Consider the following 17,096-nt stretch of genomic DNA (forward strand, 5'->3'; position numbering starts at 1 on the left):
CGATAGCTCTTCCCCTTCTGACCAAGTGGCAGCCGAGTCAGGTGGAGGCCAGGACACAGGTCCCGGGGTACTGACTGAAGATGTGACAGTCTCGTCGATTCTGGCCACATCTAGTCAGGGGTTTCAGACAGCGTTAGAGGCTGACGACAGCCTGAAAGCTCTTAAGGAGCAGGCGGCACAGCCTCCCTCGGACTCGGACCCGGAGCGAGTGGTCTGGGACCAAGGACGGCTGTACCGGGCCACGGTCCAGCAGGGTTCACCGGAGGCGTGGCCCAGGGACCGACAGTTAGTGGTACCCTATCCGTTCCGGACGGAGTTGTTGCGGATCGCACATGAGATTCCGATGGCCGGACACCTAGGGATCGCTAAGACCAAGGCCAGGTTAAACCAGCATTTCTACTGGCCAAAAATGGGGGCCGATGTGGCTGCCTACTGCCGTTCGTGTGAAACCTGTCAGAGAGTGGGGAAGGCGGGGCCACACCCCAAAGCCCCACTGGTATCTCTGCCAATCATCGATGAGCCTTTCAGGAGGGTGGCTGTGGATCTGGTCGGGCCGCTGGCCATCCCCAGCAGCTCCGGGAAACGCTTCATACTGACGGTAGTGGACTATGCCACCCGGTACCCAGAAGCAGTGGCCTTGTCGTCCATTCGGGCTGACAAGGTGGCCACCGCATTGCTGGAGATTTTCTCCCGAGTGGGTTTTCCCCAGGAAATGCTCACTGACCGGGGGACCCAATTCATGTCCCAGCTGATGGAGGCCCTCTGTAAGCAAGTCCAGGTGCGACATCTGGTGGCCAGCCCGTACCATCCACAGACTAATGGCCTGTGCGAGCGGTTTAATGGCACCTTAAAGCAGATGCTTAAGATGTTGGTCGACTCCCATGGGCGTGACTGGGAGCGGTATCTCCCACACCTGTTATTTGCTTACCGGGAGGTTCCACAGGCCTCAACAGGATTCTCACCGTTTGAGCTCCTGTACGGGCGACGTGTGCGGGGCCCCCTGGCTCTGGTGAAAGAGGCTTGGGAAGGGGATTTGGCCACCCCTGGAGTGTCGGTTATCGAGTATGTCATGCGCTTCCGGGACAAAATGCAGGCCTTGACGCAACTGGTACACGACAATATGGCTCAAGCCCAGGCCGATCAGAAGCGTTGGTACGACCAGAACGCTTGTGAGAGGACCTACCAAGCAGGGCTGTGGAGTCGGTAAGCCAAACCTTCGACTCCGACTCCGACTCCGACTCCTCAAATTCTCTTGCACCGACTCCGACTCCGGCTCCGACTCCGACTCCGGCTCCGACTCCGACTCCTACATATATTGCTTATAGTTAGGTGAAAAATTTATTGTAGTACATGAATATGTGTATGTGAACATCAGACATTTAATAATTTTTATGATACAATAATCAAGATATTTGGATAGAACATAAAATATATTTATTGGATACAACTTTAGAACACAAAAAACTGTAATAAATTGTAAATATGTAATACAGTAGATTACATATATATCTTGTGTGTGTATATACACTGTGTATATATATAATATTACATATTTACAATTTATTAGTTTTTTGTGTTCTAAAGTTGTATCCAATAAATATTTTATGTTCTATCCAAATATCTTGATTATTGAATCATAAAAACAATTAAATGTCTGATGTTCACATTATACTACAATAAATTTTTCACTTAAATATAAGCATTATACTAAATGTTATTATTTAGTAAAATATTCAGCACATTCTGCATTGCACTCCTGTCCCCAATTTATTATATATTTTAGGAGTCGGAGTCGGTGCATTTTATACCGACTCCAACTCCGACTCCGACTCCACCAAAATGAGCTCCGACTCCGACTCCACGACTCCGACTCCGACTCCACAGCCCTGCTACCAAGTGGGTCAAAAGGTGTGGGTACTGGTCCCCGTACCACAGGACAAGCTTCAGGCAGCCTGGGAAGGCCCATACCTCGTGTACCAGCAGCTCAACCCTGTAACGTACCTGGTCACCCTGGACCCTGCCCGTGGGAGGCGGAAGCCCTTCCATGTGAACATGATGAAGGCACATCATGAGCGGGAGGCATGTGCGCTCCCCGTGTGCAACCTGCCCGAGGAGGGAGAAGCGGAAACCCTCTTGGATATGCTAGCCCAGGTTAGGGCAGGCGGATCCATTGAGGATGTGGAGGTTGGCCACCAGCTCTTGGAGGACCAACGGTCCCAGCTGTGGGCCACCCTACACCCCTTCCGGGGGTTGTTTACCAACCAGCCCGGAAGGACTGACTTGGCTGTCCATCACGTGGACACTGGGGATCATCCCCCGATCCGGCGTTCAGCATATCGGGTCTCCCTGGAGGTGCAGCAACACATGCGCCAGGAGATTGACGAGATGCTGAAGCTGGGGGTGATCCAGGCATCCAACAGCGCTTGGGCCTCGCCTGTAGTCCTCGTCCCTAAGAAGGACCGAACCACGCGGTTCTGCGTGGACTACAGGGGGCTCAATGCGGTCACGGTCGCCGATGCGTACCCAATGCCACGCATCGATGACCTGCTCGATCAGTTGGCCGGGGCTCAGTACCTGACCATCATGGATCTGAGCCGGGGATATTGGCAGATCCCCCTGACTCGCAAGGCCAGGGAACGCTCTGCCTTTATTACCCCATTTGGACTGTACGAGTCCACGGTGATGCCATTCGGGATGAGGAATGCCCCTGCCACTTTCCAGCGGATGGTCAACACCCTGCTCAAGGGACTTGAAGGGTACGCGGCCGCGTACCTGGATGACATTGCCGTCTTCAGTCCCACCTGGGAGGACCACCTAGAGCATCTAGCACAGGTGCTCAGGCGGATCCACCGGGCAGGTTTGACCATCAAGCCGGGAAAGTGTCAGCTGGCCATGAGCGAGGTCCAGTACCTCGGTCACCGGGTAGGTGGGAGAACACTGAAGCCCGAGCCTGAGAAAGTGGAGGCCATCGCATCCTGGCCCACCCCCAGGACCAAGAAGCAGGTGATGTCCTTCTTGGGGACCGCTGGGTACTATAGGAGGTTTGTTCCACGCTATAGTAGCCTGGCAAAGCCCTTGACGGACCTCACCAAGAAGAAGCTGCCCTCTGCAGTCGATTGGACAATGGACTGCGAGACAGCCTTCCGGGCCCTAAAGGACGCCCTGTCCAGCCCGCCCGTGCTACAGGCAGCCGACTTCACGCGGCCGTTTGTAGTACAGACCGACGCCAGTGACTTCGGCATCGGTGCGGTGCTCAGCCAGGTGGACTCTGCGAGCCAAGAGCACCCAGTCTTGTACCTGAGCAGGAAGCTGTTACCGAGGGAAGTGGCCTATTCCACAATGGAGAAGGAGTGCCTGGCCATAGTGTGGGCCCTGCAGCGTCTGCAACCCTATCTATACGGGCGCCACTTCATCGTGGAGACGGACCACAACCCCCTCAGCTGGTTGCACACCGTCTCTGGGACGAATGGGCGACTGTTGCGATGGAGCCTTGCGCTCCAGCAATACAACTTCACCATTCGCCACAAAAGGGGCCGTGACCACGGTAACGCAGACGGGCTGTCCCGACAAGGAGAGGTCGCGGACGGGCGCACGGGGGAACACCGGAGTGTGCTGCCCCCTAGCGCCCTCAAAAGGGGGGGAGGTGTGAGGTAAATCCGGAGATATGACGATAAATCATGATATTCAAGTTATGTCAGGAAGCCCTCTCCTGGTGTCACCCCCCCTTTCCTTCACACAACTTGTTTAGCAACCCATCCCATGGCCATCTCCTGTGATATGGAAATTAGGTGATGTGGGAACAAAGGACACAGGATGACTCCCTGCCATCACCCTGTAACAAGAGTTGTATCTCATTATAAGGCTCTGGAACTAGCCAGACAGAACGACTCCAGTAAAAAATGGTTCATATCTCGCAAGCCATATTTCCGATAAATACGGCAACCATAAAAATGGTGTTTTCGCATGCGGACGATGCTGGCACACCTTTTTTATGGGAGCGGGAGCTTGGGAAATACCCCAGGCGTGATATCAGCCAATGTGGAACTAGTAGACAAGTCATGAAACCTCTCATTCTGTAGCTAAATTCATAACTGTCACAATGAGAGCATTGGCGTCCGCCTACGACGCTCCCAGGCAAAGTTATGGCCATATTCCATGTTGTGGATTTTGTCCATAACTCCAGCCAGGGGTGGAGCAGTGCTCCCTGTGAGGTCACGAAGGTAGGAGGGGACCTGGATTTGCCCAGGTTGATAACCCTACTTCGGCCATTTTCCAGTGTTCTTTTCGCTGGGGGTCACGTGTAGGAAACATCTGTGGGAGTTCCTGGAAACCTGGTCTACAGTGCCCCCCTGTGGCCAGACGCACAAGGTAACTGATTGAATTGCATACCTGTTTGTAAACCATGCTTTGTCTGTAACTGTACTCTGACATATGTATATTCTGTAGATTCCCTATTGTATATATTGTAGTTTCTAGTGTGCTTTAGGCTGATTAAATTATATAATTAATCTTGGGCTGTTCTGTTATCTCGATCTTGAATCCCACGTCTGTGTGTTCGGCTAATAGTTACCGTGAAGCGGTTGGTGGCAGCGAGTTGTGCCAAGGATTATTGTGGGGAGGCCAGTGAGATCCGGGGAGGTTTTATATATTCCGCCCGCGGAGGTCGGGGGAATATATACCCTACTCTCACTGGGGACCCTTCAATAATCGGCATAAGTAGTATAGCGGCCTCCTTGCTTATTGTCGGGCAATTCCATAATTGGCCTGACTATAAGAGGGGCGCTAGAGAGCGCGTCACGTGCTCTGTCTGTCGGTCGGGAGGTATAAAGGAGGGGTGACACCCACTTGTTACCCCCCGATTGTGACGTACTGGTAGCCAGCGCGGGGGATTTCTGAGTGACCCCCCCGGTGGTTTGTGACAGAGGGTCTCTGGCGGTACGGGGGAGCGTCTAGTGTGATGGGAGGGTCTCTGGCGGTACGGGGGAGCGTCCAGTGCCGTGAGGGTCTCATGCGGTTGTGTACGGTACAGGTGGCGTGGTATCCCTTCATGATGGGACCGGTTACGTTCCGCCCCTGATGGTTTCTCCCCCTTTCTGCAGAGTAAGCTGATCGCAGGGAAGATCATTCCGGCGATCGCTACCACCACGGCGGCTGTGGTCGGCCTCGTGTGCTTGGAGCTCTACAAGATCGTTCAGGGACACAAGAAGATTGACTCCTTTAAGAACGGCTTCATGAACCTGGCCCTCCCGTTCTTCGGCTTCTCCGAGCCCATCGCAGCGCCGAAGCACAAGGTAGGTGACGTCCTCGCGCCTCTTATCTGCTGCCGCCGCCTCTGAGACCTCCTCTGAGCCCCTTCTGTAAACTCTTCACAGTACTACGAGCATGACTGGACTCTCTGGGACCGGTTTGAAGTGAAGGGCGTGCAGGAGAACGGGGAGGAGATGACGCTCAAACACTTCTTGGACTACTTTAAGGTGCGTTGTTCCTTGTTGTTGAGCTCCGCTGATGACCTCGTGCCCGCACATACCCACCGGGACGATGGCCCCTTTTGAGCTTTTTGTTAAATCCTCATTAGACATTTGGGTTTTCCGTGCGTCGGCGCGAGACTGTGGGTCGGATCCTTGTGCGTTAGGATCCCGATCTGCGCATGCAACGGCACAGTTTTACTGAAGGTTGCCAGGGAATCAATCTGCGCAATCGTCGCTCGCGGCTAGCACTGTGCCGGAGCAAAATTTCGATCAGGAAGACGATAGACATCAAAGGGGGTCATGGTAGAGACAAGGATCAAGAGACCCATAGGCCTCAAAGGAGTCATGGTAGAGACAAGGATCAAGAGACCCATAGGCCTCAAAGGGGTCATGGTAGAGACAAGGATCAAGAGACCCATAGACCTCAAAGGGGTCATGGTAGAGACCAGGCTCAAGAGACCCATAGACCTCAAAGGGGTCATGGTAGAGACCAGGCTCAAGAGACCCATAGACCTCAAAGGGGTCATGGTAGAGACAAGGATCAAGAGACCCATAGACCTCAAAGGAGTCATGGTAGAGACAAGGATCAAGAGACCCATAGACCTCAAAGGGGTCATGGTAGAGACCAGGCTCAAGAGACCCATAGACCTCAAAGGGGTCATGGTAGAGACCAGGATCACGAGACCCATAGACCTCAAAGGGGTCATGGTAGAGACAAGGATCAAGAGACCCATAGGCCTCATGGTAGAGACAAGGATCAAGAGACCCATAGTCCCGCGCTGATGCACGAGACCCTTAAACCTCTGATTTTAACAAAAACTGGGCTGCTAATTTCTTCACTGAAGGAATCTATGGAATCAGATGGGTTCTCGATGATCAAGATGCCGGGATGAAAACCTATAGAACCAAAATGGAAAGAAACCAGAGGATTAGTGCCGGAACGGGTAACACGGAGTGGAGGGGCACGGTGCAAAAATGTGACTTTTGTGCTTGGGATATACGATTTTTCATTGAATGAATTGGAGGATACAGGAAAGGGTTTTTAGGGGGCAACATGACCTGTCGGGCTCGACACTGCAGCCACAGTTATGGGGGATGGATGGGGTCCGCAGGGAAATGCAGCACTCCCTGGGGTGGGGGACATCTGACGAAAAGTGCAGAAGATGTGATCTAGATCACGTCGTCCTCTTAAGGACACGGAAGCTGAGGAGGCAGAAGTCCCTGTCCTTGTGCACCGAAATCCACCCTGCCTTTGAGGAGCAGGGAGACGACCGTTTCATACGTGATGTGACCGGCCGCCATTGATGTAACCTTGTCCTATTGTTTGCAGAGAGAACACAAGCTGGAGATCACCATGTTGTCACAAGGAGTTTCCATGCTCTACTCCTTCTTCATGCAAGCGGCCAAGCTGAAGGAGCGGCTTGAAATCCCGTGAGTATCCTCGCCCGCGTACAGACATCCGTGCATCACCCCGGCAGCTCTGAACCCCTTTACAATAGACCCTGGCTTAGATCTACAGTGCTCCCTATTGTCTCCTTGAGACTCTCTGGTGTTCCCCATTGTCTCCTTGAGAGACTCTGGTGTTCCCTATTGTCTCCTTGAGACTCTGGTGCTCCCTATTGTCTCCTTGAGACTCTCTGGTGTTCCCTATTGTCTCCTTGAGACTCTCTGGTGTTCCCTATTGTCTCCTTGAGACTCTCTGGTGTTCCCTATTGTCTCCTTGAGACTCTCTGGTGTTCCCTATTGTCTCCTTGAGACTCTCTGGTGTTCCCTATTGTCTCCTTGAGACTCTCTGGTGTTCCCTATTGTCTCCTTGAGACTCTCTGGTGTTCCCTATTGTCTCCTTGAGACTCTCTGGTGTTCCCTATTGTCTCCTTGAGACTCTCTGGTGTTCCCTATTGTCTCCTTGAGACTCTCTGGTGTTCCCTATTGTCTCCTTGAGACTCTCTGGTGTTCCCTATTGTCTCCTTGAGACTCTCTGGTGTTCCCTATTGTCTCCTTGAGACTCTCTGGTGTTCCCTATTGTCTCCTTGAGACTCTCTGGTGTTCCCTATTGTCTCCTTGAGACTCTCTGGTGTTCCCTATTGTCTCCTTGAGACTCTCTGGTGTTCCCTATTGTCTCCTTGAGACTCTCTGGTGTTCCCTATTGTCTCCTTGAGACTCTCTGGTGTTCCCTATTGTCTCCTTGAGACTCTCTGGTGCTCCCTATTGTCTCCTTGAGACTCCCTGGTGTTCCCTATTGTCTCCTTGAGACTCTCTGGTGTTCCCTATTGTCTCCTTGAGACTCTGGTGTTCCCTATTGTCTCCTTGAGACTCTCTGGTGTTCCTGACTTGGATGCGGTCTTACACGTCAATCCCACATCTTTCCCAGCAGATGATGGCTGAATTCAGCCATCATCTGCCTCTGTTCCACCTGTGACTGTTAAAACGCTGCCGTCAGTCTCTGCCACTGGCGTGTGGACACATCATTCCACGTGCCCGTGCCTGGAGATATGTAACCTAAGAAGACTGATGGGACATCCGGCCTTTCTAATGTGAACAGGTGCAAACTGGACATACTAACAAATTAGTGACAGCCGCACTGTGCAGTGCTAAGGCATGTGGAACAATGGGAATATAGACATGCATCACTGCTAGGAAAAACTGATAGTTGGCAGACAAAAATGGCCAGTTTGATGTGAGCCCATCGGCCAGGCATCCTCTTTATTGGACACCTATCAAACCGTGGCTTTTTTTGTTATACATAGCAGTGCTGATGCACTGCTGTGTATGGCACAAGCAGTCAATCAGGCATTTGCAGCTTTAAATCCCTTAAGGTGACTAATACAGTAAAAAATGAAACTATTAAAACAAAATAATTACAAAAATATGGAAAAAAAAGTTTAAAATCGCCCCTTTTTTGCCTCATTAAATAAGAGGAAGACTAAAAACAAAAAATAAAACTGACGATTGCCTGAGGATGAAGGGGATAATTTCAGGCCGAGCCCATGATGCTTTCTAAATCCCATGGGGGGGGGGGTAGATTGATGCCTGCTGCTGGGGGTCAGAAACCATTGATCAGATTATTGGGGTCATCCTCCGTTTTTGCAATGCTTTTTTAAAAAAACATATTTCTTTGTCGCTCCATTGGGAGACCCAGACAATTGGGTGTATAGCTTCTGCCTCCGGAGGCCACACAAAGTATTACACTTTAAAAAGTGTAACCCCTCCCCTCTGCTATACACCCTCCCGTGCATCACGGGCTCATCAGTTTTATGCTTTGTGTTGAAGGAGGCACACATGCACACAATGCTCCACATTTTAGTCAGCAGCAGCTGCTGATAATATCGGATGGAAGAAAAGAGGGCCCCTAACAGGGCCCCCGGCATGCTCCCTTCTCACCCCACTGAGTCGGCGGTGCTGTTAAGGTTGAGGTACCCATTGCGGGTACACAGGCAGGAGCCACATGCCGTTTTCCTTCCCCATCCCTTAGGGGCTCTGGGGAAGTGGGATCCTAACCGGTCATCCAGCCACTGGGACCGGGCTCCCTCCGCAGCCCCTGGGGGAATCTGCTGGACAGGAGACGGAGTATCGTCAGGGACATGGCCCTGCATCTACAGGTACTCTGTGTCCCCGTTGGGACGGTGCATGAAGCACCTTGGCCTCAGACGCAGCTGCGACTGCGGTGTGGATTTTTTGTCTGGGACTACCGCGCCGACCGTGCCCGTTTGTCGGCCGCGATTTTTACTTTAGTCCCCGGCTTTTGCGGCCTAGTGTGTTAAACTCCCGCCCCTGAGCCTGCCAGTCAGGGAGAAAGGCGGGACGGTCGGTATGATGCCGACAGTGAGGGCTGGAGCACACTTCGCTGTCCTCCGCCCCCCTCACTGATCACTATGGGCCACCAGGTTCCCGCACTTTTGCGGTTCCGCCCACGGCTCTCTCCTCCCCTCGGAACGCCGGCAGCCATTGTTATAATTCTGCCGGTGGAGGATCTCAGAATCTGCTCAACACTGCTCTGGGAGAGGGGGATCCTAACCGGTCGCCATGCTCTGGGACCGGGCTCCATCCGCAGCCCCTGGGAGATTCTGACGGACAGGAGACTGGACATCATCAGGGACAGAGCCCTGCATCATAAGGTACTCTGTGTCCCCTGAGGGACGGTGCATGCAGCATCTGTTACAAATGCCGCAGCGGTTGCTGAGTGGTTTGTGAGACTGGGACTACCGCGCCGACCGCGCCATGTTTGCCGGCCGCGTTTTTAAATTTAGTACCCGGCTCTTGCGGCCTAGTACCATATACTCCCGTTCTCGGGCCTGCCAGTCAGGGGTAACGACGGGACGGTCGACTGGACGTCGGCAGGGAGGGCTGGAGCATACGTTGGTATCCTCCTTCCCCCTCACTGAGCACTGTGGGGCACCAGTTTTCAGGTGCTGAGATGAAATCCTTCTATGACGCCATAGTCGCATCTTGTGCTCCAGCCTTCGCAGCCGTGAGGGCACTCCAAGCTATCTCAACTTCTCTGGCTGAGATTATTGCGGTTGCACATAACTCTGCCACTCAGGTTGTGTCCTTCACTTCTCAGGCGTAGGTTCTTTCGTTCTACGCCATGAATGCCGTTCCTGGACTCTGCGAGCCGTACAGCGGTAGCATCCACCAATTCGGTGGCAGTCTGCAGGGCCATGTGGCTACGTGAATGGAAGGCAGGCTCTGCTTCCAAGAAGTTCTTAACCGGTTTGCCATTTTCTGGCGAACGTTTGTTTGGCGAGCAATTGGATGAAGTTACTAGACAGTCCAAGGGAAAGGTATCGTCCTTGCCCCAGTCCAAAGGTTTCGGTCATTTCGGTCCTCAGCAAAGTTCCGTTCCTCCACGTCCAACAGGTCAGAGGAGGGCTAGAGGAACTCTTCTGCATGGCGGTCTAAGTCACAAGGCGGCTTCCTCATGACTTCGGCCTCACCAAGACCGCGTCCTCGGTCGGTGGCAGGCTCTCCCGCTTTTGCGACGCCTGGTGGCCACATGTCCAAGACCGATGGGTGAGAGACATTCTGTCTCAATGTTACAGGATAGAGCTCTGCTCTCATCCTCCGACTAGTTTCTTCAAAACATCTCCGCCCCCCGAGCGAGCCGATGCACTTTTTCAGGCGGTGAACACTCTGAAGCCTCGATGTCACAAGGAGACTTCCTAGCATCAATTGACATCAAGGATGCTTATCTCCATGTGCCGATCGCACCCGAGCTTCAACGCTTTCTGCGTTTCGCCATCAGGGACGAACACTTCAGTTCGTGGCACTGCCATTCGGCCTGGCGACAGCCCCACGGATCTTCACCAAGGTCATGGCAGCAGTGGTGGCGGTCCTACAGGGCCACTCGGTGAACACTTACCTAGACGGTCTTCTAGTCAAGACACCCTCCTGGGTGGCATGTCAACTCAACCTGACCATTGCTCTGGAGACCCTCCAGGGGTTCGGGTGGATCATCAAATTTCCAAGGTCAAAACTGACACCGACCCAATCACTGACTTGCCTCGGGATGGAGTTTCATACTTTCTCAGCGATAGTGAAGCTTCCGCTGCATAGTCAGCGTTCACTACAGACAGGGGTGCAATCTCTCCTTCGGGCCCAGTCACCCCTTGAGGCGCCTCATGCACTTTCTAAGGAAGATGGTGGCAGCAAGGGAGGCAGTTCCCTTGCGCAGTTTCGTCTGCGTCCGATTTTATCGGACACCGCAAATGGGACAGGAGGTCGACGTCCCTAGACAAGAACGTCTCTTCTTTTTCGCTCCTAATTGGGAGACCCAGACAGTGGGTGTATAGCTACTGCCTCTGGAGGCCGCACAAAGAACTACACTTAAAAGTGTAAGGCCCCTCCCCTTCTGGCTATACACCCTCCCGTAGGAGTACAGATTCCTCAGTTTTAGCTTTGTGCGCAAGGAGGTCAGACATGCACGCATAGCTCCATTGTTTTTAGTCAGCAGCAGCTGCTGACTATGTCGGATGGAAGAAAAGAGGGCCCATACAGGGCTCCCAGCATGCTCCCTTCTCACCCCACTGTATGTCGGAGGTGTTTGTAAGGTTGAGGTACCCATTGCGGGTACGGCGGCAGGAGCCCACATGCTGATTCCTTCCCCATCCCTTTTTACAGGGCTCTGGGTGAAGTGGGATTTACTGGTCTCCAGGCACTGAGACCGTGCTCCATCTACAGCCCCTGGAGAAGATGCTGGATGGAGCGGAGTACATCAGGGACATGGCCCTGCTTCCTCAAGGTACTCTGTGTCCCCGTGCATTTGGCGCTCACACCGCAGCATGCTGGGTGTTGTAGTGCGCCGGGGGACATCAGCGCTACGGCGCTTGTGCCATGGCCTCATTCAGCTTCGCTGAAGCAGGCACACTTCTGGGAATCGGTCGCGCCGGCCGCTGGGACTGCGGCGCGGCTGGCACTTGTGGTGCGCCGGGGACTTCAGCGCGGCCCGCGCTTTTACGGCGGCCGCGCTGATAACTCGAGTCCCCGGCTTTTGCGGCCTGCTTCCGTTCGTTCCCGCCCCCGGACCTGCCAGTCAGGAGAGGGGCGGGACGCTGGCCACGTCTGGGAATCGGTCACGCCGGCCGCTGGGACTGCGGCGCGGCTGGCACTTGTGGTGCGCCGGGGACTTCAGCGCGGCCCGCGCTTTTACGGCGGCCGCGCTGATAACTCGAGTCCCCGGCTTTTGCGGCCTGCTTCCGTTCGTTCCCGCCCCCAGACCTGCCAGTCAGGAGAGGGGCGGGACGCTGGCCAGTGCATCAGCGCTGAGGGCTGGAGTCGTTTTTACATACTCCAGCCCTCACAATCGGCACAGAGGGGACACTGTTTCCCGCACTTTTGTTTGGGAACTCCCACGGACCGCCCCTCTCCACAGACGCCGGCAGCCATTCCTGCTGACACGCTGAGCTGCAGAGGGGAGCCGGGGAGACCCAGACAAGGAATTCTGCAGCCTCTTACCCGCTATTCAGCGGGCGGTAAGCAGCCCTCAGGGCTCACCCCCTCTTGTGCCAGTAGTATTCTTAGTATTTTGTTTCTACAAATACTTTGTATTGCATAGCGCTGGTCGCCCTTTGGCTATAGACTCTCTCACATTGCAGAGAGCCAGCAGCATGTCGTCCGTAAAACGCAAGGGTGCCAAGGCACAGACATTATATGCTTCCTGCACCGCATGTGGGACTTTTCTACCGGCAGGCTCCACGGACCCCCATTGTGTGCAGTGCTCGGCCCCTGCGGCGCTTGCACAGTCGGGACCTCTGCTGGACGTGACCCAGGGTGTACCACCTGTGAATGCTGTCCAGGTGACAGGAACTGAGTTTGCAGCTTTTGCTGACAGAATGTCTCTCACTATGTCACAAATTCTTGACACATTGCGAGCTAGGCCTGTACTTCAGGCCACGGACACTGTGCAATCTTTGCCCCCTGGTCCCCCTCAGCTCCAAGCTCCGGGACGGGCATATACACCTCAGGGTGAAGACTCTGACTCGGACGATGGCCCCGGGCAGCCTAAGCGGGCTCGCTATGACGGGCCTTCACATTCATCTCAATGGTCAGGGTCCCAGCGAGATGAATCTATGGGTGATGAGGCGGACGTAACTGATCAGGATTCTGATCCTGGGACCGCTCTCAATCTAGATACACCAGAGGGTGACGCCATAGTTAATGATCTTATATTTAACATCAATAAGATGTTAAATATTTCCCCACCAGCTCCTCTTGTGGAGGAGTCAGCTTCGCAGCACGAGAGAATCCATTTCAGATACCCTAAGCGTACTTTAAGCACTTTTCTGGACCACGCTGACTTTAGAGACGCAATCCAGAAACCCCACGCTTATCCTGAAAGGCGTTTTCCTAAACGGCTTAAAGATACACGCTATCCTTTTCCCCCTGAGGTGGTCAAGGGTTGGACCCAGTGTCCAAAAGTGGATCCTCCAATTTCCAGGCTTGCAGCTAGATCCTTGGTTGCAGTTGAAGATGGAGCGGCACTTAAAGATGCCACTGACAGGCAGATGGAGCTCTGGCTGAAATCCATCTATGAAGCGATTGGAGCGTCATTAGCGCCTTCTTTTGCAGCCGTATGGGCACTCCAAGCTATCTCAGCCGGGCTTGCGCGAGTTGACTCCGTCACACGTGCATTTGCCCTGCAGGTAGCACCATTGACCTCGCAAATGGCGGCATTCGCGTCGTACGCGATTAATGCTGTTCTTGACGCTACAAGCCGCACGGCAGTGGCGTCAGCCAACTCCGTTGTTTTGCGTAGGGCCCTGTGGTTGAGACATTGGAAAGCAGATTCTCATTCCAAGAAGTGCTTAACCAATTTGCCTTTTTCTCGTGACCGATTGTTTGGAGAGCGTTTGGATGAAATCATCAAACACTCCAAGGGTAAGGACTCATCCTTACCGCAACACAGACAAAACAGACCCCAACAGAGGAGGGGTCAGTCTGGTTATCGGTCCTTTCGAGGACCGGGCAGGTCCCAATTCGCCTCGTCAAAGAAGACTCAAAAAGACCAGAGACGCTCAGATTCTTGGAGGTCTCAGTCACGCCCAAAAAGGACAGCCGGAGGAACCGTTGCCAAGGCGGCGTCCTCCTGACTTGCGGTCTCCGATTCCCACATCCGCGGTCGGTGGGAGGCTTTCCCACTTTGGCGACATCTGGCTGTCACACGTCAAAGACCGTTGGGTGAGGGATATTCTGTCTCACGGGTACAGGATAGAGTTCAGTTCTCGTCCGCCAACTCGTTTCTTCAGAACTTCTCCACCACCAGACCGAGCCGATGCTCTGTTGCAGGCGGTGGCCGCTCTAAAGGCGGAAGGAGTGGTGACCTCCGTCCCTCTTCAGGAACAAGGGCACGGTTTTTACTCCAATCTGTTTGTGGTCCCAAAAAAGGACGGATCGTATCGGCCCGTCCTGGATCTAAAGTTGCTCAACAGACACGTAAAAGTCAGGAGGTTCCGGATGGAATCCCTACGCTCCGTCATAGCCTCAATGTCTCAAGGAGATTTTCTAGCATCAATAGATATCAAAGATGCGTATCTCCACGTGCCGATCGCACCAGAGCATCAGCGTTTCCTACGCTTCGTCATACACGACGAACACCTGCAGTTCGTAGCGTTACCTTTCGGTCTGGCAACAGCCCCCCGGGTCTTCACCAAAGTCATGGCAGCAGTAGTAGCTGTTCTGCACTCGCAGGGTCACTCGGTCATCCCGTATCTAGACGACCTGCTTATAAAGGCACCCTCTCAAGAGGCATGCCAACACAGTCTGAAGGTGGCACTAGACACTCTCCAGAGTTTCGGGTGGATTATCAACTTTCCAAAGTCTCATCTAACCCCGACCCAATCTCTGACTTATCTTGGCATGGAGTTTCATACTCTCTCAGCGATAGTGAAGCTTCCACTGGACAAGCAGTGCTCGCTACGGACTGGAGTGCAATCTCTCCTTCAGAGCCAGTCGCACTCACTGAGGCGCCTCATGCATTTCCTAGGAAAGATGGTAGCAGCAATGGAGGCAGTCCCGTTCGCGCAGTTTCATCTGCGCCCTCTACAATGGGACATTCTACGCCAATGGGACGGGAAATCGACGTCCCTCGACAGGACTGTCTCCCTCTCTCAGACTGCCAAGGACTCTCTGCGTTGGTGGCTTCTCCCCACCTCATTGTCACAGGGAAAGTCGTTCCTTCCCCCGTCCTGGGCAGTGGTCACGACGGATGCGAGCCTATCAGGGTGGGGAGCGGTGTATCTCCACCACAGGGCTCAGGGGATGTGGACTCTGGAAGAGTCCACCCTGCAGATCAATGTTCTGGAAATCAGAGCAATCTATCTTGCCCTGCGAGCCTTCCAACAATGGCTGGAAGGCAAGCAGATTCGGATTCAGTCGGACAATTCCACGGCGGTGGCGTACATCAACCACCAAGGGGGAACACGGTCGCCAAGCTTTTCAAGAAGTCCAACGGATTTTGACGTGGGTGGAAAGCAGAGCGTCCACCATATCCGCAGTTCACATCCCAGGCGTGAAAAACTGGGAAGCAGACTTTCTCAGTCGCCAGGGCATGGACGCAGGAGAATGGTCCCTTCACCCGGACGTGTTTCAGCAGATCTGTTGCCGCTGGGGGACGCCGGACGTCGATCTGATGGCGTCACGGCACAACAACAAGGTCCCAGTTTTCATGGCACGGTCTCACGATCACCGAGCACTGGCGGCAGACGCCTTGGTTCAGGATTGGTCGCAATTCCGACTCCCCTATGTGTTCCCACCTCTAGCATTGTTACCCAGAGTTCTCCGGAAAATCAGGTCCGACTGCCATCGAGCCATACTCGTCGCTCCAGATTGGCCAAGAAGGTCGTGGTACCCGGATCTGTGGCATCTCACGGTAGGCCAACCGTGGACACTACCAGACCGTCCAGATTTGCTGTCTCAAGGGCCGTTTTTCCATCTGAATTCTGCGGCCCTGAACCTGACTGTGTGGCCATTGAGTCCTGGGTCCTAGCGGCCTCAGGTTTATCTCATGAAGTTGTTGCCACAATGAGACAGGCTAGAAAACCATCCTCAGCTAAGATCTATCACAGAACGTGGAAGATATTCTTAGCGTGGTGCTTGGCTCAAGGGTTTTCTCCCTGGCCATTTGCATTGCCAATTTTTCTTTCCTTCCTGCAGTCTGGGTTGGAAAAAGGTTTGTCGCTTAGCTCTCTTAAGGGTCAAGTCTCCGCGCTATCCGTATTCTTTCAGAAGCGCTTGGCACGGCTTTCTAAAGTACGCACGTTTCTCCAAGGAGTTTGTCATATCGTTCCTCCTTACAGACGGCCATTGGAACCCTGGGATCTGAACAAGGTTCTCATTGCTCTCCAGAAGCCGCCTTTCGAGCCTTTGAAAGAGGTTCCACTTTCTCGGCTTTCACAAAAGGTAGTTTTTCTTGTGGCGGTCACGTCTCTTCGAAGAGTGTCCGAGCTAGCGGCGTTATCTTGCAAATCTCCCTTCCTGGTGTTTCACCAAGACAAGGTAGTACTGCGTCCAATTCCAGAGTTTTCTCCCAAGGTGGTTTCTTCCTTTCATCTCAATCAGGATATCACTTTGCCATCTTTGTGTCCGCATCCAGTTCACCAATTTGAAAAGGGTTTACATCTGTTGGACCTGGTGAGAGCACTCAGGATTTACATTTCTCGCACGGCGGCTCTACGCCGTTCTGATGCGCTCTTTGTCCTAGTCGCTGGTCAGCATAAGGGATCGCAAGCTTCCAAATCCACCCTGGCGCGGTGGATCAAGGAACCAATTCTTCACACATACCGTTCTGCTGGGCTTCCGATTCCATCTGGACTGAAGGCCCATTCTACCAGAGCCGTGGGTGCGTCCTGGGCATTGCGGCATCAGGCTACGGCTCAGCAAGTGTGCCAGGCGGCTACCTGGTCGAGTCTGCACACGTTTACCAAACACTATCAAGTGCATACCTACGCTTCGGCAGATGCCAGCCTAGGTAGACAGGTCCTTCAGGCGGCGGTGGCCCACCTGTAGGAAGAGGCTGTCTGACAGCCCGTTCATGTGGTATCTTTTTACCCACCCAGGGACTGCTTTTGGACGTCCCACTGTCTGGGTCTCCCAATTAGGAGCGAAAAAGGAGGGAATTTTGTTTACTTACCGTAA

General features: G+C 53.5%; 1 protein-coding gene across 1 annotated transcript in view; it reads left to right on the plus strand.

Annotated features, from left to right (window-relative positions):
• UBA1 (ubiquitin like modifier activating enzyme 1) overlaps positions 1-17,096 on the plus strand; it is a 50,691-nt gene that overhangs the window by 18,052 nt on the left and 15,543 nt on the right. The window contains exons 23-25 of the mRNA XM_075324620.1: positions 5,100-5,291; positions 5,373-5,474; positions 6,799-6,899. Coding sequence (XP_075180735.1) covers positions 5,100-5,291; positions 5,373-5,474; positions 6,799-6,899 — 395 coding nt within the window. The remainder of the gene's footprint in view (positions 1-5,099; positions 5,292-5,372; positions 5,475-6,798; positions 6,900-17,096) is intronic.

This window comes from Anomaloglossus baeobatrachus, chromosome 9 (genome assembly GCF_048569485.1).
Source record: "Anomaloglossus baeobatrachus isolate aAnoBae1 chromosome 9, aAnoBae1.hap1, whole genome shotgun sequence".
Taxonomy (NCBI): Eukaryota; Metazoa; Chordata; class Amphibia; order Anura; family Aromobatidae; genus Anomaloglossus; species Anomaloglossus baeobatrachus.